Source organism: Rattus norvegicus, chromosome 5 (assembly GCF_036323735.1).
Source record: "Rattus norvegicus strain BN/NHsdMcwi chromosome 5, GRCr8, whole genome shotgun sequence".
NCBI classification, from domain to species: domain Eukaryota; kingdom Metazoa; phylum Chordata; class Mammalia; order Rodentia; family Muridae; genus Rattus; species Rattus norvegicus.
Genome location: NC_086023.1, coordinates 37,107,770 through 37,127,403, shown reverse-complemented (window position 1 = coordinate 37,127,403; position 19,634 = coordinate 37,107,770). Strand labels below are relative to the sequence as shown.

The following is a 19,634-nucleotide window of genomic DNA, read 5'->3' as shown; positions in this document are numbered from 1 at the left end:
TTCCAAAAAAGATACCATTTTCCCCTTTAAGACCCCCTGTACTGAAGCTGCAGTCTATGTCACAAGGACCCTGATTTGAAATAAATTACTTGATTATTCAATTGAAATCATCATTTTTTACTAAGAAAGCATAATAGTTGGAGAATGCAGCTCACAAAAATTTCCCACTTATGATATGTAAACAAAACTGAGATTAATTCTCAGTAATACATTGATGAGCAAATGTACCCACACAATAAAAGAACAAAGGGTGAATCACTCTCTCAGTTTATCCCATCACTTAAAGCTGTTATAATTTCTCATCTCTACCCTCTCAGTTACTTCAATAACAGTCTTCCACCTGAGGCAGAAGTTTATTACAGTTGGTAGTTCACAAAATATGGTTAAGTTACACTCTGAACTATTCTTGCGGCTTTGAAAACTTGAACTAGTTCAACTATTCCCAGGCAACTTAACATATTCAAACATGAAATGCAGAATAGTTAGATGTCTCAACTTGCCTGACAAACTTAATTCAAACTATAGAACCCACATAGAAAAAGGAGAGAACTGAAGTTGTTCTCAGTCCTCTACATGCATACAATCATCACTATCATCACCATCACCGCCACCACCACCACCATCAGTCATCTTATGTACTCACACATACTCTGAATTAGTAGACATTAAAGTAATGCAATGGCTGCATGACTTAATGACAGTGTTGTCCACTATCTTTCATATCCCGAAGTGTATTTGAGTGTATTATTGCTTTGCTATAAAAGGATAATATAAAAAGAATAATATAAAATGAATAAAATAAAAGGCAAATCTTTTATCTGATTCCAATCAACTTGGCTGCTAATTTCTTTTATCTAGATGGTCTAGGAATAGCTGAGTTTCTGATCATAATGATTATGTGCATATTTTCATGAAGCCTCTATTATCCTTTTACAGAAGAAAATTAAAAAACTTGTTTATATGGGTAAACTTAAGGAGAGGGAGTCCTTCGGTGAGATCAGTATTCTTCTTCAATCTCCCTTTACATGCACAATTATTACTGGACGGGAAGTTGAGATGGCAATTATTGAAGATAAGGATATACTCGGTAAGTGCATAAATGACATTTAACTGTTGGGCCATTTAATCACAGGGACTTTGCAAAGGGAAGGGGCTTTTGACTGAAAATTGGGACATACAGGTGAGTGTGGATATGTATATAATTATAATAGTGATGAGAGATATATGAAAGATTATTGATGGATATGGAATAGATAGATGCATGTTTTACATTATTTTCATTCAGTTATTTTACTCTCATGTATTGAATTTACTAGTCGTTTTGATAATTCACTGGGTTTTGTTTTTGGCTTTGTTTTTAGTTTTAATTTTTATTTTAATTTAATATTTCATTGGTTATTTTAATTTATTTAAACTTCAAATGTTAACCCCCTTCCCGGCTTTCCCTCTGCAAACCCCCTATCCTTTCCTCCATTCCCTCTGCTTTATGAGGGTGTTCCCCCACCCACCCACCCAATCCTTCCTCATTGCCCCAGCATTCTCCTACACTGGGGCATTGATCCTTCCCTCCCATTGATGCCAAATAAGGCCATCATATGCAGCTGGAGCCATGGGTTCCTCCATGTGTACTCTTTGGTTGGTGGAAAGAGGGACAAAGAGTAGAACAGAGACTAAAGGAAAGGCCACCCAGAGACTGCCCCACCTGGGATTAAACCCATATGCAGCCAACAAACCCAGACACTTGCTGATGCCAAGAGATGCTTGCTGACAGGAGCCTGAAATAACAGTTTCCTGAGAGGATCTACCAGATCCTGACCAATACAGATTCAGATGCTTGTAGCCAACCATTGGACTGAGCATGGGAACCCTAATAGTGAAGTTAGAGAAAGGACTGAAAGAGCTGAAGGTGTTTGCAAACCCATAGGAAGATAATTCACTATTAATTGTAGTAGTCCTGGTTTTATAGAGTGCATTATGCTGTATTTAAGATGTTTCTTGTATGATTTTTGAATCAGGTAAATATGTACAATGCTAATGTACAAAGACCCACACATACACATGCAACATGCACAGAATACACACATACATGATACATGTACACATGTATAATCACATGTAAAAATCACATGCATGCACATACCACATGCATGCCTATACATACATGTAAACATAGGTGCACACACATACATATACATGCAAATTTTGCAATATTTAGGTCAGCTACAGAAACCTTAGGGCTCTAGTACTAATAAAAGAATAAGGACACCATTACAAATTAAGACATGCAATTGAATATAAGCAGCAATGAATAGTGGTTAAGCCATGGCCCAGTATAATTCTAAGTTCTTCTCCATACAGTAAAGCTAAAGAATGACATACACTATTTAGTAATATAATAGTAGACATTTTTAGACATTGAAATTAATAAAAGATTTTCTTAAACTTATTCAATGGAACAGAGTGTTTGAATTCCAAATTTTGAGTATATAAACCTCCTGGAGAATGTGCAACCTGTATTTGCTAAAACTTATTAAACTGAAAAGGCTAATCCAATCTCATGTCTGTTTTTAAAAAGTGTGGTTTTCATGATCATTTCATTAGATGCTGAGAAAGCATTTGACAAAATTCAACACTCCTTCATGATAAAAGTCCTGGAAAGAATAGGAATTCAAGGCCCATACCTAAACATAGTAAAAGCCATATACAGCAAACCAGTCGCTAACATTAAACTAAATGGAGAAAAACTTGAAGCAATCCCACTAAAATCAGGGACTAGAAAATGCTGCCCACTCTCTCCCTACTTATTCAATATAGTTCTTGAGTTCTAGCCAGAACAATCAGACAACAAAAGGAGATCAAGGGGATACAGATTGGTAAAGAAGAAGTCAAAATATCACTATTTGCAGATGATATGATAGTATATTTAAGTGATCCCAAAAGTTCCACCAGAGAACTACTAAAGCTGATAAACAATTTCAGCAAAGTGGCTGGGTATAAAATTAACTCAAATAAATCAGTAGCCTTCCTCTACACAAAAGAGAAACAAGCCGAGAAAGAAATTAGGGAAACGACACCCTTCATAATAGACCCAAACAATATAAAGCACCTCAGTGTGACTTTAACCAAGCATGTAAAAGATTTGTACAATAAGAACTTCAAGACTCTGAAGAAAGAAATTGAAGAAGACCTCAGAAGATGGAAAGATCTCCCATGCTCATGGATTGGGAGGATTAATATAGTCAAAATGGCCATTTTACCAAAAAGGATCTAAAGAGTCAATGCAATCCCCATCAAAATACCAATCCAATTCTTCAAAGAGTTAGACAGAACAATTTACAAATTCATCTGGAATAATAAAAAACCCAGGATAGCTAAAACTATCGTCAACAATAAAAGGACTTCAGGGGGAATCACTATCCCTGAACTCAAACAGTATTACAGAGCAATAGTGATAAAAAACTGCATGGTATTGGTACAGAGACAGACAGATAAACCAATGGAATAGAATTGAAGACCCAGAAATGAACCCACACACCTATGGTCACTTGATTTTTGACAAAGGACCAAAAACCATCCAATGGAAAAAAGATAGTGCTGGTTCAACTGGAGGTCAACATGTAGAAGAATGCAGATCAATCCATGCTTATCACCCTGTACAAAGCTTAAGTCCAAGTGGATCAAGGACTTCCACATCAAACTAGATACACTCAAACTAATAGAAGAAAAAGTGGGAAGCATCTCGAACACATGGACACTGGAAAAAATTTCCTGAACAAAACACCAATGGCTTATGCTCTAAGATCAAGAATAGACAAATGGGATCTCATAAAACTGCAAAGCTTCTGTAAGGCAAAGGACACTGTGGTTAGGACAAATCGGCAACCAACAGATTGGGAAAATTTCTTTACCAATCCTACAACAGATAGAGGGCTTATCTCCAAAATATACAAAGAACTCAAGAAGTTAGACCGCAGGGAGACAAATAACCCTATTAAAAAATGGAGTTCAGAGCTAAACAAAGAATTTATAGCTGAGGAATGTCGAATGGCTGAGAAACACCTAAAGAAATGTTCAACATCTTTAGTCATAAGGGAAATGCAAATCAAAACAACCCTGAGATTTCACCTCACACCAGTGAGAATGGCTAAGATCAAAAACTCAGGTGAGAGCAAATGCTGGCAAGGATGTGGAGAAAGAGGAACATTCCTCCATTGTTGGTGGGATTGTAGACTGGTACAACCATTCTGGGAATCAGTCTGGAGGTTCCTCAGAAAATTGGACATTGAACTACCTGAGGACCCAGCTATACGTCTCTTGGGCATATATCCAAAATATGCCCCAAAATATAAAAAAGACACGTGATCCACAATGTTCATAGCAGCCTTATTTATAATAGCCAGAAGCTGGAAAGGACCCAGATGCCCTTCAACAGAGGAATGGATACAGAAAATGTGGTACACCTACACAATGGAATATTACTCAGCTATCAAAAACAATGACTTTATGAAATTCATAGGCAAATGGATGGATCTGGAAAATATCATCCTGAGTGAGGTAACCCAATCACAGAAGAACACACAATGGTATGCACTCATTGATAAGTGGCTATTAGCCCAAATGCTTGAATTACCCTAGATGCACAGAACACATGAAACTCAACACTGATGATCAAAATGTGAATGCTTCACTCATCCTTTAGAAGGGGAACAAGAATACCCTTCGCAGGGAATAGGGAGGCAAATATTAAAGTAGAGGCAGAAGGAACACCCACTCAGGACCTGTCCCTCATGTGGCCCATACATATACGGCCACCCCATTAGACAAGATGGATGAAGCAAAGAAGTGCAGGCCGACAGGAGCCGGAATGTAGATCTCTCCTGAGAGACACAGCAAGAATACAGCAAATACAGAGGCGAATGCCAGCAGCAAACCACTGAACTGAGAACGGGACCCCCGTTGAAGCAACCAGAGAAAGGACTGAAAGAGCTTGAAGGGGTTCGAGACCCCATAGGAACAACAATGCCAACCAACCAGAGCTTCCAGGGACTAAGCCACTAACTAAAGACTATACATGGACTGACCCTGGGCTCCAACCTCATAGGTAGCAATGAATCGCCCATTAAGAGCACCAGTGGAAGGGGAAGCCCTTGGTCCTGCCAAGACTGAACCCCGAGTGAACGTAATTGTTGGGGGGGTAATGGGGGAGGATGGGGAGGGGAACACCCATATAGAGGGGGAGGAGGAGGGGGAGGAAGAGGAGGAAGAGGAGGGGGAGGAAGAGGGGGAGGAGGAGGGGGGAGGAGGAGGGGGAGGAGTTAGGGGGATGTTTGCCTGGAAACTGGGAAAGGGAATAACATTCAACTGTAAATAAGAAATACTCAAGTTAATAAAAAAAAAGATCCCATCATTGGTGGTTCCCCATCATTCTTCAGATAAGACCCCCCTCTTTGTTATAATCGACAACATTCCTGCCCTGGGCTCCAGAGGACTATTATAGCTTCATCACCTGGTTTCCCATCTTATCCTTGAGCACATGATAGTCTGAACAGAGGGTCCCAGTGCATGAGTTTATGTGCAGAGCCCCCCTCACACCTTAGAGGCTGATACCCACATGTGTTTCAGTTCGAAAAGAAATGGGGTATACTACTTGGGGTTGCCTTACTCCTTTTTTTTCAAACAAATATCTAAAACATGCACACATTTATGGACACAGAATGATGGTTGGGTGAGTGTGTGTGTGTGTGTGTGTGTGTGTGTGTGTGTGTGTGTGTGTGTGTGTGTCTGTGTCTGTGTGTGTGTCTGCGTCTATGCGTATGCATTGTGTAATGTTGAAATCAGGGTGGTTAACAAGTTGACATTCAGTATCTTTTTTTTCTTTTTTCTTTTTTTTAATTAACTTGAGTATTTCTTATTTACATTTCGAGTGTTATTCCCTTTCCCGGTCTCTGGGCAAACATCCCCCTAATCCCTCCACCCTCCCCTTCTTTATGGGTGTTCCCCTCCCCATCCTCCCCACATTGCCGCCCTCCCCCCAACAATCTAGTTCACTGGGGGTTCAGTCTTAGCAGGACCAAGGGCTTTCACTTACACTGGTGATCTTACTAGGATATTCATTGCTACCTATGAGGTCAGAGTCCAGAGTCAGTCCATGTATAGTTTTTAGGTAGTGACTTAGTCCCTGGAAGCTCTGGTTGCTTGGCATTGTTGTTTATAAGGGGTTTCGAGCCCCTTCAAGCTCTTCCAGTTCTTTCTCTGATTCCTTCAACAGGGGTCCTATTCTCAGTTCAGTGGTTTGCTGCTGGCATTCGCCTCTGCATTTACTGTATTCTGGCTGTGTCTCTCAGGAGAGATCTACATCCGGCTCCTGTCCGCCTGTACTACCTTGCTTCATCCATCTTGTCTAATTGGGTGGCTGTATATGTATGGGCCACATGTGGGGCAGGCTCTGAATGGGTGTTCCTTCTGTGTCTGTTTTAATCTTTGCCTCTCTATTCCCTGCCAAGGGTATTCTTGTTCCCCTTTTAAAGAAGGAGTGAAGCATTCACATTTTGATCATCCATCTTGAGTTTCATTTGTTCTATGCATCTAGGGTAATTCAAGCATTTGGGCTAATAGCCACTTATCAATGAGTGCATACCATGTGTTTTTCTGTGATTGGGTTACCTCACTCTGGATGATATTTTCCAGTTCCAACCATTGGGCTACGAATTTCATAAAGTCATTGTTTTTGATAGCTGAGTAATATTCCATTGTGTAGATGTACCACATTTTCTGTATCCATTCCTCTGTTGAAGGGCATCTGGGTTCTTTCAGCTATCTCTGGCTATTATAAATAAGGCTGCGATGAACATAGTATAGCATGTGTCTTTTTTATATGTTGGGGAATCATTTGGGTATATGGCCAAGAGGGGTATAGCTGGATCCTCAGGCATGAACCCCATTTTTTCATAGGGTTATTTGACTCCCTGCAGTCTAACTTCTTGAGTTCTTTAGATATATTGGATATAAGCCCTCTATCTGTTGTAGGATTGGTAAATATCTTTTCCCAATCTGTTGGTTGCCGTTTTGTCCTAACCACAGTGTCGTTTGCCTTACAGAAGTTTTGCAGTTTTATGAGATCCCATTTGTTGATTCTTGATCTTAGAGCATAAGCCATTGGTGTTTTGTTCAGGAATTTTTTTCCAGTGCCCATGTGTTCGAGATGCTGCCCTAGTTTTTCTTCTGTTAGTTTGAGTGGATCTGATTTGATGTTGAGGTCCTTGATACACTTGGACTTAAGCTTTGTACAGGGTGATAAACATGGATCGATTTGCATTCTTCTACATGTTGACCTCCAGTTGAACCAGCACCATTTGCTGCAAATGCTATCTTTTTTCCATTGGATGGTTTTTGGTCCTTTGTCAAAAATCAAGTGACCATAGGTGTGTGGGTTCATTTCTGGGTCTTCGATTCCGTTCCCTTGGTCTATCTATCTGTCTCTGTACCAATACCATGAAGTTTTTATCACTATTGCTCTGTAATATTGCTTGAGTTCAGGGATAGTGATTCCCCCTGAAGTCCTTTTATTGTTGAGGATAGTTTTTGCTATCCTGGATTTTTTGTTATTCCAGATGAGTTTTCGAATTGTTCTGTCTAACTCTTTGAAGAATTGGATTGGTATTTTGATGGGGATTGCATTGAATCTGTAGATTACTTTTGGTAAAATGGCCATTTTTACTATATTAATCCTGCCAATCCATGAGCATGGGAGATCTTTCCATCTTCTGAGGTCTTCTTCAATTTCTTTCCTCAGTGTCTTGAAGTTCTTATTGTACAGATCTTTTACTTGCTTGGTTAAAGTCACACCGAGGTACTTTATATTATTTGGGTCTATTATGAAGGGTGTCGTTTCCCTAATTTCTTTCTCGGCTTGTTTCTCTTTTGTGTAGAGGAAGGCTACTGATTTATTTGAGTTAATTTTATACACAGCCACTTTGCTGAAATTGTTTATTAGCTTTAGTAGTTCCCTGGTGGAACTTTTGGGATCACTTAAATATACTATCATATCATCTGCAAATAGAGATATTTTGAATTCTTCTTTACCAATCTGTATCCCCTTGATTTCCTTTTGCTGTCTGATACTCTGGCTAGAACTTCAAGAACTATATTGAATAAGTAGGGAGAGAGTGGGCAGCCTTGTTTAGTCCCTGATTTTAGTGGGATTGCTTCAAGTTTCTCTCCATTTAGTTTAATGTTAGCAACTGGTTTGCTGTATATGGCTTTTACTATGTTTAGGTATGGGCCTTGAATTCCTATTCTTTCCAGGACTTTTATCATCAAGAAGTGTTGAATTTTGTCAAATGCTTTTTCCGCACCTAATGAAATGATCGTGTGGTTTTGTTCTTTCAGTTTGTTTATATAATGGAGCGAGTTGATGGTTTTCCATATATTAAACCATCCCCGCATGCCTGGGATGAAGCCTACTGTACCATGGTGGATGATTGTTTTGATGTGCTCTTGGATTCGGTTGGCCAGAATTTTATTGAGTATTTTTGTGTCGATATTCATAAGGGAAATTGGTCTGAAGTTCTCTTTCTTTGTTGGGTCTTTGTGTGGTTTAGGTATAAGAGTAATTGTGGCATCGTAGAAGGAATTTGGTAGTGCTCCATCTGTTTCAATTTTGTGGAATAGTTTGGATAATATTGGTATGAGATCTTTTATAAAGGTCTGATAGAATTCTGCACTAAACCCGTCTGGACCTGGGCTTTTTTGGTTGGGAGACCTTTAATGACTGCTTCTATTTCCTTAGGAGTTATGGGGTTGTTTAACTGGTTTATGTATTCCTGATTTAACTTCGGTACCTGGTATCTGTCTAGGAAATTGTCCATTTCCTGCAGATTTTCAAGTTTTGTTGAATATAGGCTTTTATAGTAAGATCTGATGATTTTTTGAATTTCCTCTGAATCTGTAGTTATGTCTCCCTTTTCATTTCTGATTTTGTTAATTTGGACACACTCTCTGTGTCCTCTCATTAGTCTGGCTAAGTGTTTATCTATCTTGTTGATTTTCTCAAAGAACCAACTTTTGGTTCTGTTGATTTTTTCTATGGTCCTTTTTGTTTCTACTTGGTTGATTTCAGCTCTGAGTTTGATTATTTCCTGCCTTCTACTCCTCCTGGGTGTATTTGCTTCTTTTTGTTCTAGAGCTTTTAGGTGTGCTGTCAAGCGGCTGATATATGCTCTCTCCTGTTTCTTTCTGCAGGCTCTCAGAGCTATGAGTTTTCCTCTTAGCACAGCTTTCATTGTGCCCCATAAGTTTGGGTATGTTGTACCTTCATTTTCGTTAAATTCTATGAAGTTTTTAATTACTTTCCTTATTTCTTCCTTGACCATGTTATCGTTGAGTAGAGCATTGTTCAACTTCCACGTATATGTGGGCGTTCTTCCCTTATTGTTATTGAAGACCAGCTTTAATCCGTGGTGGTCTGACAGGAGGAATGGATTTATTTCTGTCTTTCTGTACCTGTTGAGGCCTGTTTTATGACCAATTATACGGTCAATTTTGGAGAAAGTACCATGAGGTGGTGAGAAGAAGGCATATCCTTTTGTTTTAGGATAGAATGTTCTATGAATATCTCTTAAGTCCTTTTGGTTCATGACTTCTGTTAGTCTGTCTATGTCTCTGTTTAATTTCTGTTTCCATGATCTGTCCATTGATGAGAGTGGAGTGATGAAATCTCCAATATTATTGTGTGAGATGCAATGTGTGCTTTGAGCTTTAGTAAGGTTTCTTTTATGTATGTAGGTGCCCTTTATTTACAGCATAGATATTTAGGATTGAGAGTTCATCTTGGTGGATTTTTCCTTTGATGAATATGAAGTGTCCTTCTTTATCTTTTTTTGATGACTTTTAGTTGAAAATTGATTTTATTTGATATTAGAATGGATACTCCAGCTTGCTTCTTCAGACCATTTGCTTGGAAAGTTGTTTTCCAGCCTTTCACTCTGAGGTAGTGTCTGTCTTTGTCTCTGAGGTGTGTTTCCTGTAGGCAGCAGAATGCAGGGTCCTCGTTGCATAACCAGTTTGTTAATCTATGTCTTTTTATCGGGGAGTTGAGGCCATTGATGTTGAGAACTATCAAGGAATAGTGATTATTGCTTCCTGTTATATTCATATTTGGATGTGAGGTTATGTTTGTGTGCTTTTCTTCTCTTTGATTTATTGCCAAGACGATTAGTTTCTTGCTTTTTCTAGTGTGTAGCTTGCCTCCTTATGTTGGGCTTTACCATTTATTATCCTTTGTAGTGCTGGATTTGTAGAAAGATATTGTGTAAATTTGGTTTTGTCATGGAATATCTTGGTTTCTCCATTTATGTTAATTGAGTGTTTTGCAGGATACAGTAACCTGGGCTGGCATTTGTGTTCTCTTAGGGTCTGTATGACATCTGTCCAGGAACTTCGGGTTTTCATAGTCTCTTGCGAAAATCTGGTGTGATTCTGATAGGTCTGTCTTTATATGTTACTTGACCTTTTTCCCTTACTGCTTTTAATATTCTTTCTTTATTTGTGCATTTCGTGTTTTGACTATTATGTGTCGGGAGGTGTTTCTTTTCTGGTTCAATCTATTTGGAGTTCTGTAGGCTTCTTGTATGCCTATGGGTATCTCTTTTTTTAGGTTAGGGAAGTTTTCTTCTATGATTTTGTTGAAGATATTTACTGGTCCTTTGAGCTGGGAGTCTTCACTCTCTTCTATACCTATTATCCTTAGGTTTGATCTTCTCATTGAGTCCTGGATTTCCTGTATGTTTTGGACTAGTAGCTTTTTCCGCTTTACATTGTCTTTGACTGTTGAGTCTATGATTTCTATGGAATCTTCTGCTCCTGAGATCCTCTCTTCTATCTCTTGTATTCTGTTGGTGATGCTTGTATCTACGGCTCCTTGTCTCTTCCTTTGGTTTTCTATATCCAGGGTTGTTTCCATGTGTTCTTTCTTGATTGCTTCTATTTCCATTTTTAATTCCTTCAATTGTTTGGTTGTGTTTTCCTCCAATTCTTTCAGGGATTTTTTGATTCTTCTCTATAGGCTTCTACTTGTTTATTTATGTTTTCCTTGAATTCTTTCAAGGATTTTTGTGATTCCTCTCTGAAGGCTTCTACTTATTTATTTATGTTTTCCTGTGTTTCTCTAAGGGACTTCTTCATGTTTTTCTTGAAGTCCTCCAGCATCATAATCAAATATGATTTTGAAACTTGATCTTGCTTTTCTGGTGTGTTTGGTTCTTCTGTGTTTGCTTTGGTGGGAGAATTGGGCTCCGATGATGCCATGTAGTCTTGGTTTCTGTTGCTTGGGTTCCTGTGCTTGCCTCTCGCCATCAGATTATCTCTAATGTTACTTTGTTCTCCTATTTCTGACAGTGGCTAGACTGTCCTATATGCCTGTGTGTCAGGAGTGCTGTAGACCTGCTTTCCTGTTTTCTTTCAGCCAGTTATGGGGACTGAGTATTCTGATTTCGGGCCTGTAGTTTTTCCTGTCTACAGGTCTTCAGCTGTTCCTTTGAGCCTGTGTTTTGAGTTCACCTGGGAGGTCGCTTGGAGCAGTAAGGTTTGTCTTACCTGTGTTCTGGAGGCTCAAGTTTGCTCGTGGGGTGTTGCTTATGACCTCTCTGTGGCCGCAGCAACCTGGAAGATCTGCGCTGCCCTTTCCGGGAGCTTCCGTGCACCAGGTTTCCAGATGGCGTTTGGTGTTTTGCTCTGGAATCAGTAACGTGTGCAGAGTGCAGTCTCTTCTGGTTTCCCAGGCGTGTCTGCCTCTCTGAAGGTTTAGCTCTCCCTCCCTCGGGATTTGAGTGCAGAACTGTTTTTCAGGTCGGTCCCTTCAGGTTCTGGCAGTGTCTCAGATGCGGCAGATTTCCTGCTCCTGTGCCCTTACCCAACGGAACCCAGAGGCCGTATACAGTTTCATCTTGGGCCAGGGATGTGGGCAGGGGTGGGCATTGTTGGTGGTCTCTTCCGCTCTGCAGTCTCAGGAGTGCCCACCTGTCTTGGCGGTGAGCTCTCTCTCCCACGGGGTTTGACATTCAGTATCTTAATATTGTTTCTTTTGCGAGCATCCAAAATTCTTTATGATAATAATTTTGAAATATTATAAATACTGGTATTTTTTTTCTTTTTATTTTATTATTTTTTTTTATTAACTTGAGTATTTCTTATATACATTTCAAGTGTTATTCCCTTTCCCGGTTTCCGGGCAAAATCCCCCTCCCCCCTCCCCTTCCTTATGGGTGTTCCCCTCCCAACCCTCCCCCCATTGCCGCCCTCCCCCCATAGTCTAGTTCACTGGGGGTTCAGTCTTAGCAGGACCCAGGGCTTCCCCTTCCACTGGTGCTCTTACTAGGATATTCATTGCTACCTATGGGGTCAGAGTCCAGGGTCAGTCCATATATAGTCTTTAGGTAGTGGCTTAGTCCCTGGAAGCTCTGGTTGCTTGACATTGTTGTACTTTTGGGGTCTCGAGCCCCTTCAAGCTCTTCCAGTTCTTTCTCTGATTCCTTCAACGGGGGACCTATTCTCAGCTTTATTTATTAAAAGTGTGTGGTATGTGCGTGCGTGCGTGTGTGTGTGTGTGTAAAAAGTGTGGTTTTGAAGTGGTATTTGGTAATTTTCTTCATGCCTGTGTCATTCAAATACAACTCCCTTGAAGTTAAATATCACTTAACAACACCAACTATGGATTAAAACCATTCCTTCAATATTTAACATGTTTTTTCTTTCACTGACAATATTAATGATGTGCATAAACATATTAGATATCCTTTTATGTAAATAAATATTTCACACATTACTATCATTCAAGGCTTTACAGAAAACCGACTGAATATTTATATATATGAAGGAGATTTACTTGGAAGTGACCATGTGGAACCATGAATTCATGAAGCCACAAGGAGTTCTCTGACTCCTTGGGTCTAAAGACTGAGACCCGAGAATAATGGAAGCTGTTGGTGGAACTAGTTTTAGTCTGAGACCAAGGATCTGAAAAGCGTTTGTGTGTGTGTGTGTGTGTGTGTGTGAGTGTGTGTGTGTGTGTGTGTGTGTGTGTGTGTGTGTGTGTCTGTGTGTACACATAGGAAATTTATCAAGTTTTGGGGTATGAATGTTTGATAATCTGTTTCCTCAGTTGATAGAGAAACATATATTCCAGAATAATGAGGCATATAGAAATTAAAGATAGTTAAGGAGAGATAATTCATGCTTTATCTGTTTTTATTAGTTTTGCTGATACATTGTACATTTCAGTTTTGCCCTTTCACATTGAGTGTGTTTTACTTGTTCTGTCGTTTCATTCTGATATTAATCCTTTTAAAGACATATATATATATATATATATATATATATATATATATATATATATATATGAAAGGATTTTTCATCATATATCTGAAATTGCTTAGCCCCATCAAACTGACATATAAAATTAATCATCAAACACATGAATGTGTTTCTTTCAAGCATTTATTAGAGTCTCCTTTGCTACTCGGCAGCCCAAATTTAAATAGATGGTATGGTATGGAGATTAAATTGTTCATGTGCATGCTATTCATCTTCTAAAATTCATTCTGTAGTTCATTTATTTGAAGACTAATTTCACAAGGCTACTGTCATACCATTTCCTTGATTCATTAGTCTCTAGGGAGAATTATGATTAGGAACTATATTTTCCCAAAATTTATAAGGCAACGGAATAGTAAGTTTATTGTAGAATATATTTATGTTTCCACATTGTAAGTATCATTTTTTATGTTTTATTTCAAAGGAGTTAAAATACATTTAAAAAGCAAAAGTAGTTCTAATAAAATAATGCATGGTTGCTTTTCATGAAAGGAACATATTCACACATGAAAAGGGTACTTTGTTTTATAGTTTGTGTGTATGCCTGTTTGTGCATGGAGGTAGAGGATACATGGGATGCTGGGGGTGGAATCTACGGCTTTAAACATATTAGGCAAGTGTTCTTGCACTGAGACATTATTCATCCAGAAGTTGTTCCTTTAAAATTAGTATTTTAAATACAATTTGTTGTTTGACTGTCTCTACACATACAAAGTGTATTGTGACTACTATCATGTTTTCCTCCAAACCCTGCCAACATTCCATTCTTAGTACATATAAGTCTTTCTGCCACATTTATGGCTTTTGTTCTTTGGGTCATTGACTTTACCCACTGCAGTCCTCACAACTGTGGTTTGTAACTGAGCCCGTCAATAGGAGATTGCTTGATCTCCAACATCTATCAATACTGAAAAGTTACCAAGGAAGTGGTAGGAATCTGTAAACTGCTCCCTTACCCATGCCATACTCTTTTCAGATCCAGATTACTGCAGGATCTGTACCAAGTACTGTTTCTGTACTTGTACAGAAAAATCTAAGCTGCTACAAGATCTTGTTGTAACTACTGCGCCATGCCCAGAAAATAACACTTCACCACACTTCTCCTATAATTCACCTCCTATATTTTTTCTGTCCTGTCTTCTAAACTGTTCTCTGACCATTAGGGAAGTTAGTGGTATAATATCCTATCCAGAGATAGACAAACAATCATCAGTTATTCTTTTTCCTTTTTATTCTTCTCCCATATAGTACAGCCTGACCACATCTTCTTTTTCTTCTTCCTGTCCCTCCCCTCACCATCCTTCTCCCTCAGATCCCCTCCTAATCCCAGATTTTACCTCAAAAATCAAACAAGCAAGCAAACAAACAAACCAGACACCCCAAGGATATTCACTGCACATGGACTAAGAAGATACAATAAAATTAGGCACAAAGCCTCTCATACTTAGGCTGGAAAAGGCAAAGCCAGTACGGGGAAAGTGTTCCAAGCATGGACAAAAATATCAGAGATGACTCCACTCCCACTGTTAGGAGTCCAGTAACACCACCAAGCTACAGAATAATAAGGTATGCACAGGACTTAGCTCAGACTTATTCAGGGTTCAAGTTTATTGCTTTAGTCTGTGAGCATCTTTGTGTCCTGCTCAGTTGATTCTGTGGGCCATGTTCTTTTGTTGTCCTCTATGAGTCCTACAATACTTCCTTTCCCTCTCAGGTGGGGATTCTCCTGGTTCTGCCTAGTGTTTTTCTGTGGGTCTATCATCTGCTCCCACCAGTTTTGAAGGATGCCTCCTGGGCTAGGCTTTGGTCTACAGTAGAGCAGAATATCTTTAGGAATTATTTCATTGACTGTTTTTGGCAGTTAGAGGATTTTTTTTCCATTCTGGGTCTCTGGGATGTCTTGTATCTGGTTTCGGGCCATCCAGGAAGTGTCAGATGTGGGCTACTTCTCGTTTCTGACAGCTTCAATTTGGACCAGTCATTGGTTGGCCACTCTCATAAGTTCTGCACCATCATTACCCCAGAACATATTGCAGAAAAAACACACTGTAGGTTGAAGGTTTTGTGGCTTAGTAGAGCTCCCAGTTCCACTTCTTAGAGCCTGCTTAGTTAAGTAAGATGGCCAATTCGTGCTCTGTACCACCATTAGGAGACTTCCCTAGAATTACTACTACAGATTTCAGGGAATTTCTACTGCACTATTTTCTATATCGCTACACATAAGATCTCCAATCCTGTTGTCTCTTTCAGTACTCTCTCCCTCCATCCCTACCACCCCAATTCCCCATCCCTCTTGCTCCTATGCCCTCCTACCCACAGTGTACTTGCAAAATTTGTTCTATTTCCCCTTCTCAAGGAGATCCATTCTTCTCTCACTTGAGCCCTCCTCTTTACTTGGCCTCTCTCTTTCTGTGAATTACAGCATGGTTATCCTCTTTTTAACAGCTAATGTCTACTTATAAGCGAGTACATACCGTGCTTGTGTTTCTGGGTCTGGATTACCTAACTCAGGATGATTTTTTTTTCAAGTTCCACCTATTAGCCTGAAATTTCATGATGTCATTTGTTAAACAACTAAGTAATATGCCTTTGTGTAAATGTATAGTATCTTTTTAAAGATTCATTCTTTGATTAAGGGACATCTAGGTTGTTTCCAGTTTCTGGCTGTTATGAGTAAAGGTACTATGAACATAGTTGAATAAGTGACATTGTGGTAGGATTAAGCATCCTTGGGGTATATGCCTAGGAGTAGACAGATATCACGTTCCTGACTATATTGCTAATGCTTTGTTTCTCTCAAATTGCTTATTAGTTCAACTTTGGTGGTTATATATCAAGAAAATTGCCCCTTTATTTATTTTCAAATTTGATGAAATACAGGGTTTAAAGACCTAAAGATGCTTCTATGATTTTTGGAATTTCCTCGGTGTCTGATATGTCCTCCCTTTAACTTATAATTTTGTTTACTTGAATATTTTTCTTCTATGCTTTTTTTTAGTTAGTTTAGCTAAAAATTTTTCCTTTATTTTTATTTTTTTTCTGAAAGACCCCTCTTTTGTTGTCATTGAGTCTCTCTGCTGTTTTTTGCTTTTTGTTTCATTGATTATTTTATGACATCCACTACTGGGTGTCACATTTTGTAGTTGCTGCTGTTCTAGATCTCTTATGGTTGTTGTTAAGTTACTAATATGATAACTATCCACTTTTCTTTTTTACGTAGGCATTTAGTGCTATGAAGTTGCCTCTTACAACAACCTTCATTTTTTGCATAAGCTTGAGTTTGTTGTTTTCATTTTCATTCCATTATGAAACCCTTTTAATTTCTGTCTGGACACATTGTTTATTTACAAGAGAATAATTCAGTTTCCATGAGATTGTAGACTTTCTGTTCTTTCTGTTTTTGATATCCAGCTTTAATTCATGGGGGTCAGATAGGATGCTGGGTTTAATTTAATTTTCTTGTACCTGTTGAGACTTGCCTTGTGTCCTCGTAAATGGTCAATTTTGAAGAATGTTCCATCAGGTGCTGAGAAGCAGGTAAATCCTTTTGCAATCAGGTGAAACAATATTTAACTATCTGTTAGGATTATTTGGTTTATAATGTTGTATAGCTTCATTAGTTTCTGTTTAGCTTTTATGGATAACTTGTCTACTGCTACAGGTAGAATATCACTGTATGAGGACCAGTATGTGATTTAAGTTGTTTCTTTTACAAACTTCGGTGTCCTTGTGCATGGTGCATACATACTTAGAATTTCAATGTCTTTTCCATGGATTTTCCTTATAAATACTTATATAGTGTCGTTCCTTACCTCATTTGGTTAGTTTTGGTTTGACGTCTGGTTTTTTTTTTTTTCACTTATTAAAATGGCCACATCAGCTTACTTTTGGGGTTCATTTACATTGAATATCTTTTCAGTACTTTTGCTTGGAACTGATATCTATCTACATTTCATGTGAAGGCATAATTTTGCATACAGCAGAAGGATGAATCCCACTTTTTAAATTCAATCTGTTTGTGTCTTTTGATTGGAGACTGAGACCATTGATGTTGAGAGTACGTTGGCACCCACTCCCCAGCCCCCTTTTTTGATTTGCTGCTCTGAGATTATTTCTTTCCTGTGCTTGCTTGGAAGTTGTTAATATCTCGATGATAAAGTTTTACTTCTATAAACTTCTCGATGTGTAGATAGATACTGCTTAAATTTGGCTTTATATTAGAATGCCTTTCTCCATCTATTGTGTTTGAAAGTTCTGCTGGTTATTAGTCATCTGGGATGGCATGTATCATCTCCATGAGTTTGTTAAACATCCATCCACACTCCTTTGGCTTTTAGTATTTACATTGAAATGTCAAGACTCATTGTAGTAAGTCTGCCTTTATATGTTGTTGTTTTGTCCTTGTTCCCTACTAGCCTTTAATCTGTTTTTTTTTTTTTGATCCTAATGTTTAGTATTTGATGATTATATATTTTAGGGAATTTTTTTGTGGTCCAGTGTTCTATTTAGTGTTCTATTTGCATTTGATAGGTACCTCCACCTTTAGGATAGGAAGATTATTTTATAATTTTATTGAAAACATCTTTGAGCCTTTGTCCTGGGATTTTCTTCTTCCTTTATAACTATTATTCATAGATGTTTGCTTTTTGTAGTATCCAGGATTAGCTGGATGTTTTTGCTTTTAACATTTTAAATTGATCATTTTCTTTGACCAAGGAATCCATTTGTCTATCTTATCTTCAATGGCTGAGATTATCTCTTCCATCTCTTACAGTCTGTTGATGAGACTTAAATTTGAGGGTCTGGTTTTACTTCCTAAATATTTCATTTACATTTTTACCCCAGTTTGGGTATTCTTTAGTGAGTTTATTTCCATTTTCATGATTTTTCTTACTTTCTTCACAGTTTTTTTACTATATCTTTATTTCATATTTCATTATCTTTAAAGTCCTTAAACATATTCATAATGGATATTTTAAAGTTCTTCTTTTGTGCTTCTACTATATGCCATTTCTCAAAAGTACAATGGCTGGACTCTTTCTTATAGACACACATTCTCCTTGCTGTTGTTGATTGTATATTTAATGCAGTCTTCTAGGCATTTACTTTTAGTATGATTGCAATTTTAGATACTGATACCCACTCTTGTCCTTACTGGATGTGTGTTCTGGCCCTAGGTTTTTCTTACTCTCTCTGGTTCTTAGGAGACTGTGTTGATTATAGGTTATCTGGAAGAACATGGATCTGAGGTTGTGCCGGTTGTGGACACTGTAGGTCCTGGGTATATGATATTTCTACATATTTGGAGCTGACACTGTGGTATAGGAATAGGCTAGAAGAATCGAGATGAGAGAGTGCATAAGATGGAGGTAAGTAGAGTATGCCCCTCAGATCTGTATAAACTCCTGGGAAAGGGTACAGAGAGGAAGAAGAGGCCACCAGAGGTTTTCTACTACAACACAGTGAGTAACATTGTTTCTTTAGTCAGTTAGGGCTGGCAGGTTTCCCTGGAATGTCTGTCTATGAGATTTGATGAATAAGACAAAGATATGAAGTGAGTGGTGGCATAAGTCTGTAGAAGATGATCTGCTGTGAATGGGGGCATATAGGAAGGGGAGGTCAAGGGAGTTGGTCTGCTACAAAGCTATGGTTAAGACTGTGGCATTGGAATTGTCCTGCAGGGGAAGGAAATGCATATTTTCTAGCTGTGTCCATGGTGTGGCATGAACAGTGGGTTCCAAGAAAGTGCCTGGCCTTTAGTTATTCTTGGAAACGAGATTACTCATGCATTCATAGAAAAGTTATTGCCAAGAGAAGGCTCACTTCTTAAAGCTAATAATAGCGTTTGTCTGTGGGAAAAAATATTAAGAAGCTAGGTTGGTGTCACACCAAACTAACAAAACAACAGCACTAGCTCCCTCTATCTAGTATGTATGTACTCAGATTGACAGCCTTTTCAAACCAGATGACAGTAAGGAACAGAAATCCAGTCAGAGAGTGATTGGTTGGCTACATATGTAACAGACAAACTACTTTGTACTAGTGTATGCTCTGGTTTTATTCTTGCTCTAACCAGATCAGCATAACTTTAGAAGCTTACACAATACTCAATCTTGCTAAATCAGATTTCTAGAAAGTATAGATGTTGTTCTTAGGTTTCATAAAAGTGAAACAAAATATTGATCACATGGACCTCTCTCACAGTTACCCTGGGGAAGTGACTATTTCTAAGATCATTGAAGTTGAAAAATGGTCTCTGATTTGTT

At 38.5% G+C, this 19,634-nt stretch overlaps 1 protein-coding gene across 12 annotated transcripts in view; it reads left to right on the top strand.

The window, feature by feature from the left end:
* Nucleotides 1–19,634, top strand: part of Cnbd1 (cyclic nucleotide binding domain containing 1) — a 373,043-nt gene that overhangs the window by 276,593 nt on the left and 76,816 nt on the right. For all 12 annotated transcript variants that reach the window (XR_010051716.1, XR_010051715.1, XR_010051717.1 and 9 more), the window contains one exon: nt 937–1,087. Coding sequence is in view for 8 of the 12 variants with exons in the window: in XM_063261275.1 (XP_063117345.1) it covers nt 937–1,087 (151 nt within the window). In the remaining 4 variants the exon portion in view is untranslated. The remainder of the gene's footprint in view (nt 1–936; nt 1,088–19,634) is intronic.